This window comes from Egretta garzetta, unplaced genomic scaffold, assembly GCF_000687185.1.
Source record: "Egretta garzetta isolate BGI_Z169 unplaced genomic scaffold, ASM68718v1 scaffold946, whole genome shotgun sequence".
Taxonomy (NCBI): domain Eukaryota; kingdom Metazoa; phylum Chordata; class Aves; order Pelecaniformes; family Ardeidae; genus Egretta; species Egretta garzetta.
Window position 1 is genome coordinate 26,298 of NW_009260032.1, and position 23,301 is coordinate 49,598.

Below are 23,301 nucleotides of genomic sequence, written 5' to 3' on the forward strand. Positions count from 1 at the left end.
ACAGTCCCAGTAGTCCATGCATTTTTCACCAGTTACTAGCTAGTCCCTTATAAATATCTGAGAGCCAGATGGATTTCCTGACTCATCATCACACTGAGAACAGAGCTCACCTTCTCAAAAGGGAAAAATAATAGAATTGTGTGCAAATTTCCCTTCACATCTTTATATTCCTGTAATGCCCTTCCCTCAGGGCTCATTGCTCTAAAGACAATCATCCACTAATACGAACACTACCACTGCTCCTCCACGTACCCAGAACATTAACTACACCCAGGCTGTCCTCCCTGCTATGGGGAACATAGGGACTTTTAGTAAGGAAACTACAGCTCAGAAAATGCCTCCCTTCAATCCCCTGCTGCTCCTTTGCTTGCTAAACCTCCTGTGTCCCCCCAGCCCTCACTCCAACCACCACCTACATCTTTCTCTCCCTCTCAACCCCCGACAGCAGCAAGCTCTAAACTCTAACCTCTCCTGCCCTTGCCTGTTGAGCCACTGGACCAGCAAGTTTGCCCACAGCTTATGTCTAATCTCTTGGCAGCAGCCGGAGATTGGAGTTTATGAACAGTAATAAAAATGTCATTTTAGCAGATCAGCTCCTGGAAGGACCCAGGGAATCCATCAAAGCTCTGTTTACTGAGTAAAGCGAACTCCTTTTCCCAATCGATGAGAGGAAAAGATTGAGTTTTTTGCACCTTCTTCCCAATTTCACAACGCCACTCTTTTAGAGGCATCTGAGCATCAAGAGGCCTGTGTTTCCCCAAAAAGAGAATGCTAAATTCCACCCGTCTTGGTGCCTCGCCTGAAGTCCATCCTTCTGAGGGCTTATAAACCAGCTCAAATGCCCTCAAAAATCCTATTCTGCTGCTTTTTTCCATGAAGTTATGGGTCAAATTCACATGATATGAGAAGGTGTAACTGTTCAAAAGGAACAACACAAACTTGCTCCCACTCTGAATTTGGTCCTGTTGGAGCTCATATAACTGTCTTTCTTGAGGCACTTGAAAGGGTTGATACTAAAGATCCTGTTGTTATGAAGGCTGAGCTCACCTCCCATGGTTCTTCAGATAGGAAAGGCTGCTGGTACTAACTCCCCAGATCAGAGTTAGAGAATCAAAGTGTCAAAGACCCCCCTCTTCCCAAAGTCCAGACAGACAACTGCCAGATACAGTCCTGAGTTAGAGCATGCAAAACCAAGGAGAGCTGCAAGTAACTAATCCAAAGCTGAACTAACAGCCTTGCCATACCAGCAGGTCACAACCTCAGCTCATGCAACCATCTTACCCCCAAGGAGCTCAGAGCTGCTAACGTTCCTTATAGCACCCACAAGATTTAAACGAAGACCTTTGCAGGTAAGTCTTTTTTTAAATCTTCACTGTCAGGTCTTTAGACCTCTCAGTGTTGCCAGAGTCATGTTTTCCAGATTTTATGTGCAATTATACTGGCCAGATATTAAAAGCTTTTTTTTTTTTTTTTTTTAAAGTTGAAATCCTTTTATAATTTTGTGACCAAAGAGATAGAGCTTTATGAAAACAACCCAAAAAGACTGGCAACAGTACTGGTCAGGCCATAATTCACGTAAAGGCTACCTCATCTTAACACCACAGGAGAAAACTGCCTGAGCTGTCACAGTTTTTTGCCACACCAACACGAGTCTAAGGCAACGTATACTGGCCTGGAGGGGGGATTCAGACTTGCACTCATGTAAGACAGTAGATTTAGAATGGTCCTTTGCACCTGTGCAACTTTTCTATAGGAAATGTAAAGTCAAAGCGGGGGGGGGAAGCACGCTACATGTGGAGGTTAGGTAGGTTGGTTTGCTGGTTTTTTTTTTTTGTTTGTTTGTTTTTGTTTTTTAAACAGGGGACAAGAGGGTAATGAGATATGAAAGTGAGACAGGTGACATAACCTGTTCACCATGCTCTCAGCTGGCAGCCAGGTCCCAGCGCCAGCCCCCGAGCGCGGCCTCAGCCGCACGGCTGGATGAACCGGTGGAGGCACTTTGCCAGTGTACAGAGCACGTGGGCGCAGGAAGGAAGAATGCACCAAGACCACCATGGATTCAAACAACGTGCCACAGCAGCAGGCTCCTGTAACTCCGCTGTCCCTCTCCACACAGGGGTGCTGAGGACAGAAAGGATGATGCAAAATGTTCAACTGTTGGCTGTTGGGGAAATACAGAACAGAAAAACAGGGTTTGCTTCTTTATCCTTTCTGTAACCCCAGTGGCATGAAGGATCGGAGTCTCCTGAGCAATACCTGTCCCCACAGCTCCAAAACTGAGTACCTGTCACCAGGTGACCCTTTGGATGAGAGTCCTCCATTTCCCAAAAGGGGCTCCACGCTTCATGAGATTCGTCCTTCAGGTGCGGGGCCCAGCCGTACCCCTCCTCCCACCCACCTCACTGCTGATCAGTCAATCAAGTTTGAAGGGCAGCACCTTCACTGAACCATTTGATTTGAGTTTGGAAAACACAGGACTGAGAGGCAGAAGGGGTGAGTGGGCAGGGAGCCACTCGCTTTTTGAAAGCGGGCTGCAGTCAAAACACTGCTTATTAACATTGACTAGGTCAGAAAATGGGGAAAAAGAGAAAAAGAGAAACAAATGCATCCCTGGCACAGTTTCCAATTGATTGTCTGCCATGAAAGCAAAAGCCAGCTGCCGTGTTAATTATTCATGATGCCTGGCGCAGAGGGGAGGAAGAGGGGGCTTATGGAAGCCACTCAGCAGTGGAAAATTTGCATATGTAGATAGCAGAGTAGGAAAAAGAGGTGGAGTGCTCCTGTACAAGATAAATGGGATGCACAACATTTCAGCATTTCCTGATATATTTTCTGTATTTCTTGTCTATGGCTAAAAAAGTTGTTAGTGCTGAGGTCAGCAACAAGTGTGTGCGTGCACGTCACATACGCCGTAGAGAGAGAAACCACAGAGGTTTCCTAAGCGTGACCAGAGCCATTCAGTTGTTCTCTCTGTCACAGTCATTTCAGGTTAGAAGTTCACATGGGGTATAAGGAATCCCAGGGGAGCAACGAGAAGCTAATCCATGCTGAATCAAGGTTTTGATCATATTAGTCGCGTGCTTTGAGATTGTGGACTTAAAAGTGCAGCTATAAAAGTAATTACACCAGTCAAGTAGCACAACACACCTGAAAATGGGTGCAAGCAAGCCACCTGGGTAGCAAGCCTTTAACACTTTCACTGTGGGAGAAAGGTATTTTGAAACCCTGAGGAAAAAAAATATCAGCATTGCATCTGTCAGGGGTGTGTGTGAGAATCCATACAGTGACGGGGAGTAGAGCAAAGAGCACCAGTAGGAATTCAAATACCTTGCCCACCAATAGAGCCATGCATCACTAAAAGCACGCAGGACAATTTGGGGTAAGCAGGTAGTTATAGTATGAGCTCTCGTCATTCTGCTATGTCATCACCTAACAAAGTTAATACAACATTCAGGAAAAAAACAGCACTTTGATGTCTTGAACAATCACTTCTCATGATTCCCAACAATTTTAATGCTGAACTTAACTTCTGTCTTGAGAACAGCCTTCCCTTATCCGGTTTCTATGATGACATTATACAGCTCAAAGGCCAATTTTCCTGTTTGGTTTTGGACCCCTTAGTATGTGATTTATGTAGTTTAGTACATATGCTACACTTGTACCACACTTGTACGTACACCCATATAGCAGGTATACATAATGGTAAACAGAAACGATGTTGACCATTCAAATCAATCTCATCGGAACCCCTCTCATCCAAACCTAACTGGAAACGCTGCAGAACTGAAGTCAACAGGAATTCTATGCAAGCTTAGTCAGTAGGATTTGACTCAGATCAAAGTGACAAATGAGGTGGGAGACACCTGGGAAGAGGCGACTCAAAAACAGGGGAAAGGCTCTAGTCCTATAAATTGTGAACAAGCGCGGTTTAGTCTCTTGCATAAAGTTTGCATTTTGTGGACTTGCCTCAATATTTAATAACCAAATTCCAAGTAACTGCCAAGGACCTTTGGGGCCTGACTTCCTGCATTCCCTTTATAACAGGGATGCAATTTTTAGGTGCACCGAGATCAGCCTTACTGGGCACCAGAATAGTACACAGAAGAGGGGCGCCTACATTGCCCCACCTTTTTGGCTCCTCTCAGGAGACTGCTTAGTGTTTATTTTCCTACTACATTCATGGCAAGGTTTTCATCTTTCCCCAAAATCCCGCTTCCTCTGGATTTTCCAAACTGAGAAGCAGAAGGGAAGTTTCTCGTACTGCTCAGTGACAACTGCTGTGCCGAGCTCGGCAAAGATGGGAGATCAAATCCCAGATTTGCACCTAGCTACAATTATTCTTAAATCCATCCCAGTTTGTCGCCTTCTGTCCTTTTTGAGTAGTTGCCCTCTCTCTCATCCCATACAACAACCTCTAGTCTAAGATCCTTGCCTGGGAAGAGTTGCTCCCAAGGCATCCTGTTTTACAGGCTTCAAATTCATCCCTGGTGTAAGCTGAAAGCATCTAATGGGTATTGCACCAGGATGTGGTTAAGCAGGTCACCCATGACCTTCCCAGCATAACACACACAACCTATTCGCTCAAGCAATTGGGTCAGAGCCCTTGGATGCGAATCCTTTTGAAAGCCAAGATTAAACCTCATTTGCACGTAATATGGGAATGCAAGAAATTAACATTTAATATCATCACAAAGCCTTCTGGGTCCATCTCAACCCCCTACAGAGCCCAATGGCCCCAAAATGTTTCTTCCAGGCCTGTTCCCTGAAGCTCTCTGCCAGAAGAAAACCTTAACAGCTTATATGAATCCTTCTGGAATAAACTGAAAAGAAACACACTGACCTTTCTTTGCCCACCGGACAGTCCCCTCGCTGGAGTGAACGTAATTTTCAAATTTTGTCTGCAAGACTGTGGCCCGCTCCCGGACTTCCTGAGGGTCCGTGCCACAGGATTTCTATAAGGGCGGTGGGAGGATTAGAGGAAAGAGAGAATTTGAGTCAGGAATAATGAAGCAGTTTACAATAGATTTAATAACAGTAAAATCACACAGTAACCACCCAGGGGCCAACAAAGGTAATCCTCTCAATATTACTAGAGAAAAAAAAATATAGATAAAGATGTTCAAGTCAAAGCAGCCAGTGAGCGCTGTGTGGCAAGGGGAGCAAATCAGTTTTAATTTTGTGTTTTCTAACATCTATCATGTATCTTTTTCCCTTGATTTTTTTTCTTTCTTCTTTTTTTTTTTTTCCCCCAGATTCAACAGGCCAGATACCACTGCTTGTTTCCATTGGAGTTATTTGGAATAACTCCCCCCAGATTCTATGTTAACAGTTCTAGACTGATATTGTAAGTCTGTGCAGTTCTCCAAGACACCTGGCCTGATCTTGGCACTTAAGGGGCAGAAGACCTATGTTCACCCCCAAGCTCCAGAGAACGGACCAAATTCAGTACCTGTGAACAAAGCCAACTAAACGAACGTCTCACTGTTGATGCCTACATGAAGTTTTCTTGCTGTCAGCAAGTCATACTTACGGTAACTGCCATCATCTGGTTCCCCTAGAATAAGACAAGGCCCTTGCACCAAAGGCATGACAGAAAAAACTTCCTTAGACCAAAAGAGCAATTTTGCAGGTGCTCAAGCTTTCCCAGGATCAGGCTGTAGGACACAGTTCAGGAAATGGAAAGCAAACATTCCTGGGAGCAAGCTGTTACTGGAAGAGAAAAGAGGCTGTCTCTACCCAGGCAGAGAAAGGAAATGCGGACAAGAAAACAAGAGAATTTTTGATGGAAATTTGACAGCAAAGCACAAAGCCAAGCATCCATGGATGTGAACCTCTCCCAAGAAAGGACCACAGTTCTCAAAAGCTACTCAGACAGGAACCAGCATCCAAGTCCAAGAGTGCCAGATCCAAGGCAGTAACTTGATATTGGTCAACCCCTCATCAGACCAGGGCTGACTGAAAACAAACATCCAGCTCCCATGACTCTGTACCAGGCCTGTGTCAAGGCAACAATCCTGTTGTTCCTCCCCGGTAGATTTGCATGCTAATGCTGCATAACCCTCCTTCCCTCGCAGCTGCGAGCATCACTTCTGCACCACTGCCAGCCCAGGGGAACTGTATCACACTGACACCACGAACCTCGGTGATCATGGAAGCCAGGCAACGCTGCTGGCACCCCACATGAAATGTTTTGCTGACCCAGATCTGCCACTCTACAGCCTAACAGCAAATCTGCCCAGAGACAGCACCCAAATACAGTCTAAATTCCCTGCACAGTGCCCGTCTTTTGAACTCAGGATCCTACAGCTTCCAGCCACCAGGTTATTCTTCAACGAAGCAAACACACATGGGGACTAGCGTTCCTGCTCACTCACCACCTGGACTGACTGTCCAGCTGCACCTCCAGACCACAGTGGGTATTTTAAGGCTACATGAAGAGTCTCCCAGATTTCCGGTCTCTGCTATCCGTCTCCCAATCCACTCCAGAAAGACTCACAACACTGCCCGTTCCACAGACGCCTTTTAGTTTGACTTAACGTGCGCCTGTTAATCAGCTGAGACAGTCTCCAGTTGAGGGGTCTCTGTAAAGGTTTAATAAACTACAAGTGGAGCTGCCTCCCCGAAGTGGACACTCATCGCTGTGACTAACAAGTTTCTATTGACGCGAAACATAAAACTTTCTCCCCCCGCCTGCTCCTCCTAGCCCCCATCACTTTTCTTTTGTTAAGCCTCCTGGCAGCACAAAGTGTCACCTTCCCAGCGTTTTTTAATATGAATGTGAAATTAGTGAGGTTTGCCCTTTCCCCTGGCGGACAGAATCCTCTGTTATTAAAAAGTAAAGCACTTTAATAATGAAAACTTTTTCTCTTTTTCCTGTGTTTTAACTGTTTAAAATTAATGAGAAGGGCATAACGGTTGTCAAAGCGATATTGAAAGCCGGGTAGCCAGGACCGAATAAGCACGAAAATCCCTCCAGAGTGTTAAATAAACAGTGCTTCAGCCCCCTCTGAATCCCTCTGTTGGTTATTGTATACATTCTGTAACAGCACTCAGAATAGATCTGAGCACCGGGGAGGCAGAAAGGTTTCAGAATTCCAATAAAGGCCTCAAATTAAAGACAGCCTGGTGCGAATTCCAGGAGAAAATTAAAGAGACCTCAAGCTTAAGTGACAGGTGACTTGCTTCTGTGTCACAACTGTCAGGGGATTTAGTGATAATATGGCAATATATTACAAAGGACTTTTCTTATTCCCCCCTTTAGGTTTCAAAATGAGGCATCTCTTCTTCCTGGTGCTGGGGGGAAAAAAAAAAGTAAGACGAAAATGAGGGATAAAAAACTAGGTGCATAATTTCCAAAGTGTGAGGTCAGTCCAAGAGAAATAAATGAAAAAAACCAAACGACACGAAACATAATGTACTCAGAAAACAGCTTCTCCCCTCCTCCTATCTCCACCTTGTCTTTTATCCCCTTCAGCCCCTTGAGACAGATCTCATTTTAAAATTGCCCCCTAATGGGCATGAAAAAAATCTGTGTTTGATTCCTGCCTTCCAGGGAGGTTCATCTAAAAAAAAAAAAAAATTTTTTTAAAAATCTAAATTTAAAACGGACTCGGAGCCAAACTGTGAAACTAAAACCTGCACACCATGTGAGTGTCTGGACAGATCAAATAAAACACCGCTACTGGAAGTGCACTGGAAGCCATCCTGTATGCTCTACTCACAAGCAAGCTTTAATCCTGCTCGTATCCTGGTTCAGATGAACAGGACAATTAATTTGAGACCTTACACATTTTTCCAAGACCCAAAAGATAAAAGCCTACCCCAGAGGCTTGCTTGATCTACTCTCCATCTAGATGAATTTGTTACATCTGTTAAGTAAGAAGCATTATTGCCATTACGGGGCAACAGTGGGATGGGAGAACTTTTTCTACCTTGTGTTTGCTTAGAGTAAGAGCCTATTCTGGCAGATCCCTAACCACTAGCATAATGACTGTGATCAATAACAATATCTATAAGTTAAGAGGAGAAATGGGGCTCGTTACAATGGTATTTAACAGATTCAAGACATCAGGGGGACTCCCCCAACCGCCAGCTACACCAGGAAAAGACATACTTATCTCTTTCAGAAGAAAGAAACTTCTGATTATAAAGACTGCAGCTTTTAGGTTTGAGAGGCTGGGATAAGTCTAGAAAGCCTCTGATTTCATTGAGAGAATATGTTAATGGGAGAAGGGATTGAAACACAATAAAACTAGACTGAGGTAGAAAAGTTCTTTCTTAAAACAGTACAAAAAAAAAAAAAAAAAGGAATGAAAAAAAATTGTGAAAAACCCAGGCTGTAACATCTCCTGCTTCCATTATACTTCAAAACAAAATGAAGGATTTTGTTTTAATAACAACTTTTTACTAACCTCCACACACCTTCTCTAGAACTCACCAAGTCCCCCTGCCCCCCTCCATAAAAGTTGAAAGATCAAATTTATTCTCTTTGTAGGCAAGTGAACATTCACACACCCAGACATAGCCACATATATATTTTATACACCTAAATATAAAATATACATTTTACAGGCATTTCAGCTTGCTCCCTGGCTGCACACAGAAGCCCAAAAAATACATGTTCCAATGTGGTACTTATAATGGACTTCAGTTGAGGCAACGAGAACCGAAGATCATTATAATGAGGTTCCTGTGTGCATGACTATAATATATACATAACCCAATGCATGGAGAGCTGGTAAGCAAAGCTAACACTCTCTCGAATGGCAACACCACAAACGGATCAGGTTCAGCTCCTCATAACAAGTCCTCAATCACTCTCTATCCCATGCAATGTCCCACTGCATTCCCAGCTTATTGTACCATCTTTACAGCAAACTCAGGGAATTTAATAGATATTAACCCGCCTGGAAACTTGGAAACATGCCCCCGCAGCTTCTGAGAACGCACTGCAGACCGCTTAGAGCCTCCAATGGCAATAAAATACAAAGCTAAGAAACAGAATGAATCCTTGATTGCATTTAATATATTTTTCAAGTAATTCCTGAAGAAGCCTGTTTGATATTGACAGAACTACTGTAATTTCATTCCCATTAAAAGTTAGAGGTTTTTTTCCATAAAGAGAAACTCTATTTCTCAGTCCAAATCCTTTCAGATTCTGAGTGGCATAAATATAGGTTGTTTTGTATTTTAAGTTCCTGCAGCAGATTCAGACCATCCTACAGCCAGAGTGGATATATCTCAGTTCCAAAAATCCCATCCACTTTGATGGAAGAGGGAAGAGAGGAATTCAATCCCACCTTTGACTGCAAGTGAAAGGAACCAGCTCCTGCATGCGCTCCTGTACAGCACCTGGCATGGCAGGGCATGCCCAGGCAGCAATGCTGAGTACAAACCAGAGTAACAGCTACTTTCAGATGTGGTTTGCTTTGTTATTTTTATGAAGGAAAGGGAGAAAGACAAAAGAGACTTACAATATTCTGTGCTTAAATGTGTGGAGTATTTTACAATTTGAAAGCATGGCAGAAATACCAATTTGATCTGTCCTGGTAGCAAACAGGGTTGTTAGCTTTTTATTGCTGTTCCAAAGGCAAGGATACAAAGGCACTGAGCTGGTTAGGTGAGAATTTTCAAAATGGATCAACAATTTTGAACCTCTGCAAGTACTGGGCTCTGACATTCAACAACATTCACAGGCAGTTTCAAAAGCCAAATCATAATTTCCTAGAAAAAACATGTTCTCTTTTTTTTCCCCACTTTCCATGAAATAACACTTGTCCTCAAGTCCAGAACAGCTAATACTCTGTCCCAGGTCAGCAACAAATTTAAAGTGCAACTTCTGCATAGATGTAATTTTGTTTCTTTTGGAGAGTTTTTCGACAAAGTTACCCACCTATAAGCGCATTTGGGAGAAAAGAGAAGTATTTACACACAGAAAAACTATTTAAAATAATTTCTGCATTAACAAAGCACAACTAAACTTTTACATATTTGTTGAATGAGTTAAGAGGTCATATCCTAGGCATGTTCCAGACATTTAAAATACAGCCATTACAGGCTGATTTCAGTGAAAAACTGTGCAGTGGTGGGAAAGAGCTTTAACTAGAGCTGTATCTCACATGAGCCGCAGATCTGGCTTTCTGTGAAATATAGGGCATGTAGGAAAACTGAACACCTTTCAAAAGCCTGTTTACCAAGAACACCACAGTTCGTAACAGTCATCCGCAGGAAACAAGAAGGCTCATACATGGTGTAACAGAAAGAACGAGCAGGCAAAACAGCAACAAGAGAAAAAAAGAGCGTGCTGCATCATGCTTGACACATTCTTGACTTTCATTCAAAATGAGGGTTCTTGGAGGATTTAATTTGCCAGAATGCAGAAACGCACGAGACATCAATTGCAAATGACTGAATTCTGTGAATTAGCAACTTGAAGGCAGACCCAAAGCTTGCTGAAGTCAATGAAAAGATGCCTGTCAACCCAGTGAGCTGTTTTAGGCTCCAAGTAAATACAGATAACAAAAAACCCTATGTAACACATCACCAAATACATTTTCCTTATTTCTTCAGAGAAGCTTGTGTCATCTGTGATCTCCAACAGTATTTTTGCTCAGAAAAGCCGAGGAGAACAGAAACATTGTGAGGGAAAAAAAAACCCAAAGCTTCTGCAGCCAGAAACTTTTACTGTCCGTTACAAAAATATTTGCTGAAGAGTTAGAAGCAACTGCTTTTTGGGGACAACAGTTTAAAGATTGGACAACTGTGATATAAGGCAATTCTGTAATTATTTGCACTGCCTGACATCATGGATATACCAACCCTTGTATTGTAATGATGGAAGCTAAGGGAGGAATACTTATGATGTTTATCTGGTAAATGAAGATTGGAGCAATCCCAAATCAGCAGAGTAACTCACCTTGCTTCTTGGTCTGTGCAACTTGAAGCGATCATCTTTCATCAGGCTGGATAATACCTTCTCCATCTTTATCTCTGAAACACTGAAGCAACAAAGACAAAAAAATTACCATTTCTCCTACTTTTCAAATACAGCGTGTAATGAGCCACAGGCTGATAACGGATAGCAAGACGACTCAGATTTACACATTCAACTTAAGAATTTATCCCTGAAAGACATGAGGTCTTACCCCAGACACTCATTTAGCATCCCTAAAAATGCAACTCCTGTAAAATCTCGACCCCAGCTGAACTCATGCTTTCATGGGAACAGAGACACAATTTTACCCACAATTTTGTCACCGTCACAAGTCACCAACACACACTCCAATTCTAACACAGCATCAAAATAACTGAGGGTGGACTTTCAGTTCACTGAAAGTCTCCCTGGTTCTCAAACAGAGTAATTGATTAATGAAGAAATTTAGGCCTTTAATTATATTTGTAATTTTCATAATTTTTCTTTCCTTGCATTGAGAAGCACCAAGACAACTGGGAACCATTTGGTTACGTTTTCCACTAAAGGAAACTCACAACAGAGTTGAAGCAGCTCATAACATTAAAGCTTCTTGTAGATTTGCTTTATGACTATAAACAATAAGATCTCTAACCTCCACTTTGAACCCACCGGGTGTCAAACATTTTATTGTACATCAGATGCCACGGGCAGGGAGCAGGTGGTGTCTGCATTTGGTTGCTTGTGCGAGTGTGAGAGAGACCGAGACATACACATACAGGCTGGAAAGATGTGCTCTGCTTACTTTGCTACTTCTACATCTTGTCTCCACCCCAGTTTAACTTCTAGATTCTCTGGAATCAGAGACACTGCCCAACCCTCATTTAAAGGAACAAATTACTTGTGGGTGGAAAAAAACCTGTGTAAACATACATTAGCGACCATACTCCCGAAACTAAGGGGCTAAAACTAAAGCTGTGTAAAGACACGGCTCCTTCCCCCCATTAGTGACTCAAGCTCAGAGGGTAACAACAGGATCCCAAGGAACCTCTCCTATCAAGCCAACTCTCCTGCAGCTTCCTTCCCTCTGGCCACATCATCATGCTCTCCCACAAGATCTTACATCATTCCAACTCCTTGCTACATTGCTTGGGTCAAAGCTCAGAGACACACTTCCTGATGGACACATTCAACCTTCAATTCGTTTATAGCTTCACAAGCCACCTCTGACACCAAATACATGGTTTGGCTTCCTTCCCCATTCTGAGAACTCACCTTCCCTCTCATTTGAAGTGTAAAGCCAAAGCTCGGCCCATTAGGGACCCCACAGCATTTTTTTTAAATACAGGAGACTCAGTCAGGTGTCCTAGCCAGGCTTCACACTGGGCATTTATTTTCATTCTGTCGACTCGCATTCCTCCTGTAGATTCAGCCAGATGATTTATTCTCTAGCCCTGCTTGCAAGACACTGCTGGGTACTGTTATAGCCCAGATACTGGAAACACCTAGAAACCTGCTTCATTTTAAAGTGAGTGGTCCTACTTAGAGGCACATTTACAGGAGACTAGAAATTCTTCCTCCTCTTTAACACTGTCTTGTGGGGCACACGCACACCAGGTGACACAATACAGGAACAGCTGTGCAGCTCCAGGCCATTAATATTACAGCTGCATCCAAACTGGGTCCCATTTCCAAGGAAAATACTCAAGATGATAAAAGCCGAAGTTTGTGGGCCCAATTTTTCAGCAATGGGCAAAGGTAATTTCTAGAAAAGAGATTCTTTTCCTTTTTATACCAGAATATCATCATAAATACTGCATGGAAGCCAGGGAGTTCATTTGGGGTTACATCATTCTAAGGAAGAGAGGAATCTTGGGGGTCCAACAGTTCTCAGACTCCTGAATCTCAGATGGTCAGAAAGATGTTATGTAGTTTCTGAAAGGAAAGCATTGCTGGTATTCTTCAATTTGTAAAGTATAGAAAGAAATTATAACACAAGGATATCCCCTTTCTTGTTACACAAAGATCTCTAAACACTTGGTTAGGAGGAATGGATAAATCTTTGCCAGTTCCCCAGTCCTTCCCAGTTAAAGTGACAAATACCTTTACTTCTGCAATCTGCATTTTCAACCTTAGCCAGCTCATCGTCACAACATAAGGGAAGGAAAAGAGACGGTCCAGAGAAATAGCCATCTAGCCTGGAAGGTACAGTGTGGCCATAAGATATGCTATATGGGAGAGAAGTCCCATCATTGTGCAGCTGGGACTCCTGATGTAGCAGATTCCTCTGCAGAGGATGCAGAGAGAGAAAGGCGGGGAGTGATGAGGGAGAAAGGGAAATGGAGCATAAAAAGACATCCGAGGGTTTCTCTGTTTGTTTTTGAGAAGTGTAACAGTAAATTAAAACATAAATGGCAACCACTTAAGCAAGAGAAAAGTCTAGCTCCCCATCCCCCCCCAAAGGCTGCTTTGACACCGCTATGAATGAAAACGTCAAACCTTTGACATTGATTTGTCGGAGATGTCACCCCCTCTCCAATCCTCCTCTCGCCTGGCGCGCTGCCAGCTCGCAGCCTAACAGATATGTGAACTTGGTTCACAGCAGGGAGCATCATGTGAGGGGAGCAGGGGAGGGGGGCAAGCACAACCACAGAGAAGGGAGAGAAATGACTCGTGCCTTCACGGTGATGCGTTTTCCTTTATAAATTAGTTAGGCCGCCGTTAGGAGATAAAGAAATTATCTGATAGCTGTCGAGACAGGCACTGCTAGATTGCAGTTGAAGGAACTAAAAGATACATAAAGGAAAAAACAAAAAAGTGAACCTCACTGACTTTCTTCTGCTTCGTGCCTCCTCCCCGTGAAGAGAAATCTGTTAGTTACGCTTAGAGCTGAAACAGAACATTTTGGAGTCTAACCTTTTAAAAAAAGAAAAAAAAAAAAAAAAAGAAAAAACAAAAAAGTGAACCTCACTGACTTTCTTCTGCTTCGTGCCTCCTCCCCGTGAAGAGAAATCTGTTAGTTACGCTTAGAGCCGAAACAGAACATTTTGGAGTCTAGCCTTTTAAAAAAAGAAAAAAAAAAAAAAGAAAGAGGAAATGTACAGAAAACATGAGTGTGCATGTGCATGCACACATGCATTTACCGTTAGGTAGAGGAACCACAACTTCAAGCCACACAAAGACAGAAAAGAAAGTTGCAGAGAGGCATGCGGCTTCCTTGAGCCCCAACAGGAATTACTGATCTCAGCAGAGCCAAAGTGAGATCGTTTTGGCAAAGGCTAATGCTGCCTTGCCACAGAGGAAGCCAAGGAGAGGCTTCAGGTACCGGTGAAAATTAATTGCGAGTGATTTCCAATTTCAAAGGCAGTCATCCCTAATTCCGAAGTGGATTTTCATCCAGGAACAAAGCCACGTCTGCTCTCATTACTTCCGACTCTCAACATTTCTGGACTTACTCCCATGCATGCTGGGGTGGGTGGAGGGGCTTCAGAAAAACTCTGGGTCAGATCCTCATCCAGTGTAAATCAGCACTGCACCGCTCATTTACACCAACTGAAGGCTGCAGGGACCCGTCTCATGCTTTGTCTTCTTAGAAATACATATTTTATGAAGTATTTACATTTCAATAAACCCAGCGGGAATTTCATTTAAAAAAGAAAAAACAAATAAAAAAAAAATTCACAACACGCACTCATCCCCAACAAAACCCAAGAAATTTAAAAATTAAGCAAAGAATAAAAAAAAATGCAAACTCCAGTAACTTGTGCAGTCCAAGTCAAAAGCTACAAAGACTTAGGATAAAGAAACAGAAATTATCAGTGCTTAAGAGGATCGGTGACAGTCCAACACATGCTGTCTTTCGCCCTCGCACTGAATTAAATTGTCAGGATTATCACCATAATGCTCTGTTTATGAAGGGTAACGGCAATTTGTGCTGATGGCACTTGCTGCCTTTAGCTTCAAGCTGCCTTCCTGCATCTTCTCTGTAATTCATCAGCTCTTTTCTATCCCGTTGCCCCTTCTCACACCAGGCGCTACTATGTAGGAAGAGAGGAGGACACATGATTGCGAACAGGCCGAATCGCCCGCCCATGCCAATTAGACACTTATTTTCTTCCATCTGAAGACGGGGGTCAAGGAAGGCAAATTTACACTCCTTTTTTGGCAAGTCCCTTATCTGCAGGGCAGCACATTTTATGAAGAACATAAAACAAACAAACAAGAAAAGACAATCTCCAGAGTTGTTTGGCTCTACTGATTTGAGAAGTGGAGAAAAAAAAAAATATGCATGTAAACCTCCCTCTGCTCATTCAGCAGTCTTCTACAGATTCCTGAGGAACAGTGGCTAGCTCAACAACAGGTTTCCTTAGCAGATATAATTACCAGCCTGAGTGACACTGCTCCTTAAACTTGTTAAAAAACAACAAAATCTGATAAAAGCATTAACATTTAAAATAAAAAAAAGGGGGGAAATTTCCCTCTCCTTCCTCCAACACTTCCAAAATATTATAAAATAGAAAAATAGAACTTTCCACTTGGAGTTAAAAATTCACAATTATGTGGGATTTCACCTTTAAATGTCAGTGCTGTTTGTTACATGAAAAAAAACCCCTGTCAGCTTAGCCCTCCATGTCTTGCTGGTGTCTGCTTAATAGATAGTTACCTGGGATGATGGATGGCTCTTTGTTAGACCACTAAATGGCTCACAGCCTAGAATAAGCCTGTATTTACTGCCAACATTTGTTTGTTTCAAGGATGCAAAACCAAATTCGACTCCAAGCAGCTCCACCCGACATAAAGACAAGAAATAAAAGAGAACTAATTTGTGCATGAGTTTACAGGGCTCCATCAACACTAGTACAACACTAAAGGGACTCGGCTCAGCTGATGTTCTGAAATGCCGAGAGACAGCAGTGAAGGGAGCAACGGGAGTCACATATATCCAGCTGACTGCCAAGGAGGCTTGAGACCCGATAGCGCTCCTGACTAGCAATGCTGAGCAGCGAGTTGTGTTTTTATCCACAAAAGGACGATTGTGCAAGCAGAGCCGGAGTAAAATCTCACCATGTGTTGGCCATCGGGGTAGCTGACTGTACATTGGGCTGGTCCTTACCCAGCCTGGCTTGCTCTCCTCACCCTTTACCTCCAAGTCCTAGCTAGAGCCGGTGTAAGAGAAGCTTTCTCAGCTGGTTTGGAAGCACACCCCACTTTTGGTCTGTAGAGTCCACCCCCCTTACTACCTTCCAGGACTGTACTGGGCACTCACTACTTGCAAAAGCCTCTACTATTCCTGTCACAAGCCACTTACACAACACATCTTGGCCAATTACCTGCCAGAAACGACCCACAGCTCCCTAGCTATTTCTCCACCGGATCTCTCCTGAAGAGAAAGCAGAGTCTCCGACAATATGGTGCTATGCAGGCAGATGGCCAGTTAGCATTTGACAGGCTCATTTGACTCATGATCTCCACATAGCCACGATTTGAACCCAGGGCCAGACAGATAGCAATGGACTGCAAAGGATCTCTGACTATCGTCTCCTCTCTGCCCCTCACCACATACGCTCACTCATGCACAATCTGTCAGGCTGATGATTTTCACACACTTTCCCTTCTCTCCTTTTGCTAGTCTGGGGCTGGTCCTGGATCACAAGAATTAATAAATTCTTATTAAAACCTGCACGAGACACAGTCCCGCTGAAAGTGCCATGGAAGGTTAATTAGCAAGGATGAGCTGAAACTTTTGTTCGCGTTTCTGACTCACTTAATCTTGTGAGAAGCCAGCAAGCTGACATATTCTGCCTCCGAAGGCGCCAGGACAAGCAGGCTGTTCCCGTGACAGCCAATGCGAGCCGTCCTCCCGATCCGGTGGATGTATTCCGCAGGTGAAGCCGGAGCGTTATACTTCAAAAAAGGAACATGAGAAAGGAAAGGAGGAATTAACAGAACACAGCATGTTAATTATAAACGAGACACTCAGCCCACTCATCTGAAACAAAAGGGATCTTAGCAAAACCCACATGCTGTACCTCCCTCGGAATTGGCCTGTTTATAAAGAGCCCATCGGGCTCATCCCTGTAACCATCACTCAGCCCCCTCAGCCACAGCAGTTTTTTGACATGTGAATGTGACACATTGGCCAACTTTCAGATAATAGGACAGTTTCCTCATCTCAGTGTCTCTCTTTGCCTTTTACATTGTATTTCTATACAGGCACGTCAGGAACCTGTTTGCTTCCCCTAAAACAAAAAAAAATAAATCTCAGAGACACCTCAAGCCAAACAACCCCCGGGACTGCCCATACAGAGCGGGAAGCTGTCTGCTCTGCACTTGGAAGACAAGACTTAAAATAAAAGACCACGGATTCAAATTTGGAGTTGGGCTAAATTGCTTTGCTTTGATTAAAGTAATTAATAGATTTCTTCTACCCATTGACTAGCTAAGAGAGATGAGGGAGTAAGTGCTTTCAGCAGCACATGATACACGTAGCAATTGTCTTCCCATGTACAACTATTAGGTGCTATGAAAATGTTGCTTAAAGCCCCCCCCCTAATATAGCAGGGCCTCTCATTTACTTCACTGGGAATGAAAACTGCGCAGCCATTTGCAAGATCTGATAAAGGGTGACATATTTCCCTCCATGAGCCCTCAGCAGTTTAACTGGAAAAAACCCAACAACCAAAGCCCACTCTAGTGTTTATACCTGTGCCCTCTGGCAAAGTTTCTACTGGCTAGAGGTGTGAGTAAGATGCTGTGAGCAATCTAATTGCTCCCTGCAGGTCCCTGCTCTTGGACACAGCTCTCAGGACAGCTGAGATTTCGCCTTCTGGACACACAGAAGTCTCCCAGGGCTTTAGGTAATTTGCACTGCGTTCTAACACTGGCAACTATATCTTTGGTTAAATTATATTAATATACAGATCTGGGAATTAAAGACTTCACTTCCCTAGCCTTCTCCAGCTAGCTAGCTGCTACAAAATCTTTCTTTTTTAAAAACACAAAATTAAAATAAAATTTGTTACCTGAAGGGATGAGGTAGAAATTAAAGAGCTTTGTTGAGGCTCTGTGCCCTGTTCTTTTTACCCAGGTGTCACTTGATATGCAAGAATCTCTGGATCAGTTTTTCCACCATTCAACTAACATTTTTTTAATTATAAATCTTTTATAAAAATGAAATCTGCTTCATTCTCTCAGTTTCCTCTTTGAAATGACAGGCTGCTATTTTTAAGGTTCAATACATCTCCCTTAGTTTCTTTTTTTTTTTTTTTTTAAAAGACATTATTTCTGTCAACAGCAATGCAGCAGTGTTGGGGTTTTTTTGTTGTTGTTTTTTTTTCTCTCTGGGAAAATCTGAACTATGCAGTTCTACTGAAAGCTGAATGCTTACAGCTACCCAGCCCCAGCCTCAACCCAGCAAAGCCTCACTTGAAACATTCAGGTCATTGCACAGACACTGTTGGGCTACTCAATGTTTAACATTAGGATTGTATTTAAACTCCTCATGGAACTGCTTCCCTAGCAAGCTCAGAAAAACAGAAACACAGAACAAGAGAGATGGCCAGTACTTCACAAGATTTGGCTTCCTGTGGGGGGAAACAGAGGATCTTTCCTCCCAGCCAGTGGAATATTATTACACAGCTGATAACACTGGAGTTACTGAAGAGGCAAACAGACTGTCAAAACCAAAGATATGATAGCAATGCTGTATCCTAGCAAAACCTTGAGTCCCAGTCCTGCAGTCCGGAACGTGTGGGTCTCCCACACCTGTAGGCATTGGCACAAAGACCAAACTGCAGAAAGAGGGTCTGGACTGGAAAGGGATTTCATCTGAGCAAGACTGCACTTAATACATATGCACACATACATACACAGCAAACCTACCTGTACGATCCATGTAACTTGAGGCAGGTCTAGTCCACGTGCTGCAACATCCTTTAAAATTAATAAGGAAATTACTTTAGTAAAAATGCTTTGAAGATGTCAGCAAAGTAAGAACTTTTCTGGGATGGCAATTATGCCAGGAAACAACTGGCCATGCAAGGAGGAATCTTATGTGTCTAGTTTGGGTAGAGATGGACTGAAGGTCTCAAGTAACGCTGACGGTTTAAAATGCAAGGAATATCGTTAACAGACTAATAGAGTAAAAAATGATCCACCGCTATGGCCCAAAGCCTGGAGGATATAAACCCAACGTACTTCAGGAGAGTGGTGTTGAATGACAGCAGCCTGCTACAGTCCCTTTACATTATATCTGAGAGAATCAACTGCCTTAATGGTAGCAATACCTTTGGTTCTTCTGTTTGTTTCACTGATGAAAACAGATCTGCTCGTAGGTACCTACTACCCAAACAGTGAGAGACGCAGAATGAAATCTCTGGAAGGCAACACTATTCCTGAGCACAGCTTTCTCCACAGCAAGCCTAAGAACTAAACGCAGGCTGCTTATAATGAAAAGGAAAATGGCCATAAAGCAAATGGTCAAGGATCCTAGGCCTTGAGTGGAATGTCCAAAAATGCACTGAATCTCCACCTACAAATAATTAGTTGTTTCCTAGGTGATGGTCTGAAGTTGAGGAGCCGATGACTTGCAGGTCACCTGGCCCTATGATAAAAGGCCAACAAGCAATTTAGCAGAATCTGCAGGAAGCTAGAGTACAGTTTGAGGAGAGGGGACTTCAGCTATCCCTTAGATTTTCACCAGTCTGGCTTTGATTTGGAGAAACAAAACTCAGCCCCAAATAAAAGAGTCTGAAGCTGCTGTCAGGAGTGTTATTTGATGTGCCAGCTGGTGAGAAAACCCATCAACTTGGAGAAGGACTTGAATGAGACCCTTTAGTTATCCACAGCCAGTATAGCTCAAAAAACATACCCTTTCAAAGAGAAAAGAGAGTTTAAATACTGTTCAAAATAGAGAGGGAGTGCAAACATGTTTCAATCTCCTTTCTTGATTTTCTGTTCATTAGTAATGTCCTCACATACTCCTTGGATTTTACATTCACGACGCGCAATAGCAGAGCAGGTGTGCAGATTTAACTCTGTTAGGAAATGTTTTGGAACACATGTATCTTTTAGCTAGTTGCAAAATAGAATATATTACGAACGTAAGCAGGAGCTTAATGTACTAAAAATGTGTCAGCCACCCACTGAAGTGTTTTCATGCAACTCCCACACACGTTAAAAGACTAGGAAGCTGATGTTTTGGCAGCAAAGGCCTTCCCATAAGCACTAGCCAGGTTGCTTTGTGGCTCCAACTGCAGTAAAAGAGGAGACACTTTCTGCAGCGCCCACTCTGAAATAATATACACTTTCGCTCCAACACGCTCATTAAGAAACGACTTGTTCCCAGAGTCAGGATGAACAGATGTACAAAAAGCCATTTAAAGGAGGTTGGAGAAAATAAATCAAGAGAAGTCGGGGAACGTGTACAGCAGTTACCAGGATAACAAGATTATAAACTCTACAGCACGATCAGACAGGAGTGCTGACGTCTGATTCCGATCTGGCTGGCTCTGTTATATACTTTCACACTGACAAGTCTTTGGTCTTTTCCTACACTGTGCTCTTTCTCACACCCAGTAGTCTAGGAAAGGCTGTGTTTGATGAGAGGGCTCTGACCTTGGCACAGGGTCAGTTTGCCCAAAATAAACAGATAGCCAAGATGTCCCTGTGGTCAGGAGCAGGCACCTCCAACAAGGGGAGGAGAATTAGAGGGCAGGGGCAGGAGCCCACCCTCTCATCCATCAGGATTCTTTCTCTTCTCTTCTAAGATACCTTTTCTCAACACCTCTGGCCAGGAAACTACAGCATTGTTCTCATGTGCATTTGCCAAAGCAAGCAGGAAAGTTTAAAAGGTTAACAGAAAGCTTAATAGATAGCCAGGGACAATATTTTAGGAGGAGCTTCTCTCCCATCGTCAGCCTTGTATTCACTATTGCTCACACAATGCCACCAACTCCACTCAGCTGTTACTGACACATATCAGCAGCTATTCTCTAGGGGTTTAACTTGGCTTTCTTTCAGAAGTGTCTTGGGATTTAATGGTAATTGGAGTGTTTTGCAAACTCTCAAAGATTCCTCAGTATCAGTCCACCTGCGTCCTCCTGTAGCTCCTTTTCCTCAGACTGTAGTAGATAGCAGCAAGGTAGAATTAGGATAAAAGGTTTGAGTTGATTTGCTTTCCTTTGCTGGCAGAGCCCATGAGCTTCTTGCTTCTCAAATTTTTAAAAAAAAATACTTGGGGGTCACCATATCAGGAAAGAGAATCCTTATCAGAAAGAGAAACCTTATCAGAAAGCTCAAGCAACAATTACCCAGTTTTACTAGCACTACACTTATTCCACACACAGAAGCACTAACCTGCTGCCTGTGCTCTTTCAAGACGCCCAATAGATTTCCAATGTACTACTCTCCCTTCTTTTTCACTGCCCGAGACTGCATTCCCCTTTCCATGCATGACCTCACACCACCATTCCTTAATGACAGGGAAATCAAGAATATGACACCTCAGCAGGTCACCGCTGATTCCTTTCAATGGGCAAGGGAGAATTAAGTGACCATGTCACAGGAGCAAGGAGAAATAATCGACACCAGTGCAATTCTAAAGAAAACCCAGATGCCAAGCAAACAGATAATCTGAAGCCTTAACCATGTTCCTGCCCTGATCCCAATTGCAAGCCACAGAATGGCACAGTATCAAGGTACGATCCACCTGAGGACCCCTGGAAATGCTGAAAATTTCTGCTTCTAACAATTCATGTTACCAGCCTGTGCTCGTGGTGGTGGGGTACAGAGGGGTAGGTACAAGGGACCAGAAGGCAAAAAGGCCATACCAAAAGCGAGGCATATCGCCGCAGAAGATCAGAACCACCACAGCCAGAAAAGTTTTGCAAAGGCCTTGGTTTGCTCAGTCCCTCTCACAGAGTCTAATTAGGGCAAAGGAAATTGCTAAAGTTGCTTTTGAAAGACACTCAATGGTGAGGTCTTGAAGGCCCTGAGCTTGACAATTGGCTGCCTACATGAGGCCTAGAAGTACAGATGGAAGGCAGCTTGCTCAGGTGCCAGGCTGTCAGTTGGATTAAAATGACTCATTTATTTACCAAAGAACCTCACAAAGTGCTTTAGTTAACAGGCAGAGAGGGCCTAACGGCTCTCCAAGCTGGGGAAGAAGCTCTCGCGCCTTCCCGGCCTGCCAAAAGTCATTACTGCCGAGTGTGGAAAGCCATCAGCAGGGTAGAGACCCCCGTCGGCAGGGTGACAGATTGGGCTGCGTAATCAGAGGAGGAAGGAGAGAGCACAGAAGCTGTCAGAGGCGAAAGCTCTTGGCTGGGGCCGCCAGAAAACTGGCAAGATGAGTTAGCGTGACTGAGTAAACAGCAAACAATCTCCAAATGATCTTTCCTCTCTCCCTGGAAGAGATGAACTTGTTTAAAGGCACATCCCAAAGGAAGCTGCAAAGAACTTCAGTGAAGGAGAGAGAAATAAATCTGGATGAGACCCTCTGAGATATACAGCCCTTCTTTATTTTCTTGTCTGCCAGCTTATATTGTCTGGCAAAAATATTTTATGGAATATATTAATATACATATGACATAGAGCAAATTAATAAAAGGAACAGCAGGTCCCATTGCTTACTAGAGCGGAAAGATGGGTGGAGAACATGGCATAAGGGACAAGGGAAGGACGGCAACATTATTTGTGTTGCTCTTTTGTGAGCCAGGTTTCAAAATTTTGTGGGCACAAAACGTGATTTTGCAGTGAAAAGAACAGAACCATCTTTCTGCAAAACATTTTTGCTGATATGAAGAAAAGTGTCAGAAAAAGCAATGCCCTCGGAGGCAGGAGGTGGTCACAGTGCCTGGCTGCCCTTTGGACATCTGCGTCGGGGAGGCACCTGTAATGTGGGACTAGTGCAAAGTGTATCTCTATATTAAGGTGTCCATATGGTCCCCATTACTGTGGTAACAGGCCACCTCCTGGTTTCAATGCATTTGTCCTCCCAACATCTCTGTAAGATGGAACAGTGCTACTATCCCCATTTTACAGATGGGGAGCTGAAGCACAGAGAGATTTTGGACTCAGACACACAACTTACTATGCTTAACGTGCTAACCATGTGCCAGCTGAGCCATAGTAACTGTAACCATCAGGAACTGCATCCCTGCCTTGCAGTAAATGCAAAGTAGCTTAGATTGAAACGAAGGAGGGTTACAATAAATGCATTACCTTACACTACCCTCTTCATGGCAATCTAGGTTAATTCACGTTACCTCCCATTTATGGCGGGTCAGGAGCAAACACACAACTATTGCTGCTCAGCTGACATGTGGCTACTTGCCTTGTCATCACAATTCCACATTCACTTGTATGGAACCTGTGGTGTGGCAGGAAATCAA

At 43.4% G+C, this 23,301-nt stretch overlaps 1 protein-coding gene across 5 annotated transcripts in view; it reads right to left on the bottom strand.

The window, feature by feature from the left end:
• The window catches only part of DDX31 (DEAD-box helicase 31), a 50,045-nt gene that overhangs the window by 13,123 nt on the left and 13,621 nt on the right, over nucleotides 1–23,301 (bottom strand). For 4 of the 5 annotated variants that reach the window (XR_004842313.1, XM_035896558.1, XM_035896557.1 and 1 more), the window contains 4 exons: nucleotides 18,791–18,841; nucleotides 16,674–16,813; nucleotides 10,916–10,997; nucleotides 4,841–4,952 (listed from right to left, as the gene is read on the bottom strand). Coding sequence is in view for 3 of the 5 variants with exons in the window: in XM_035896558.1 (XP_035752451.1) it covers nucleotides 4,841–4,952; nucleotides 10,916–10,997; nucleotides 16,674–16,813; nucleotides 18,791–18,841 (385 nt within the window). In the remaining 2 variants the exon portion in view is untranslated. The remainder of the gene's footprint in view (nucleotides 1–4,840; nucleotides 4,953–10,915; nucleotides 10,998–16,673; nucleotides 16,814–18,790; nucleotides 18,842–23,301) is intronic. The other variant, XR_004842314.1, reaches the window with a different exon arrangement.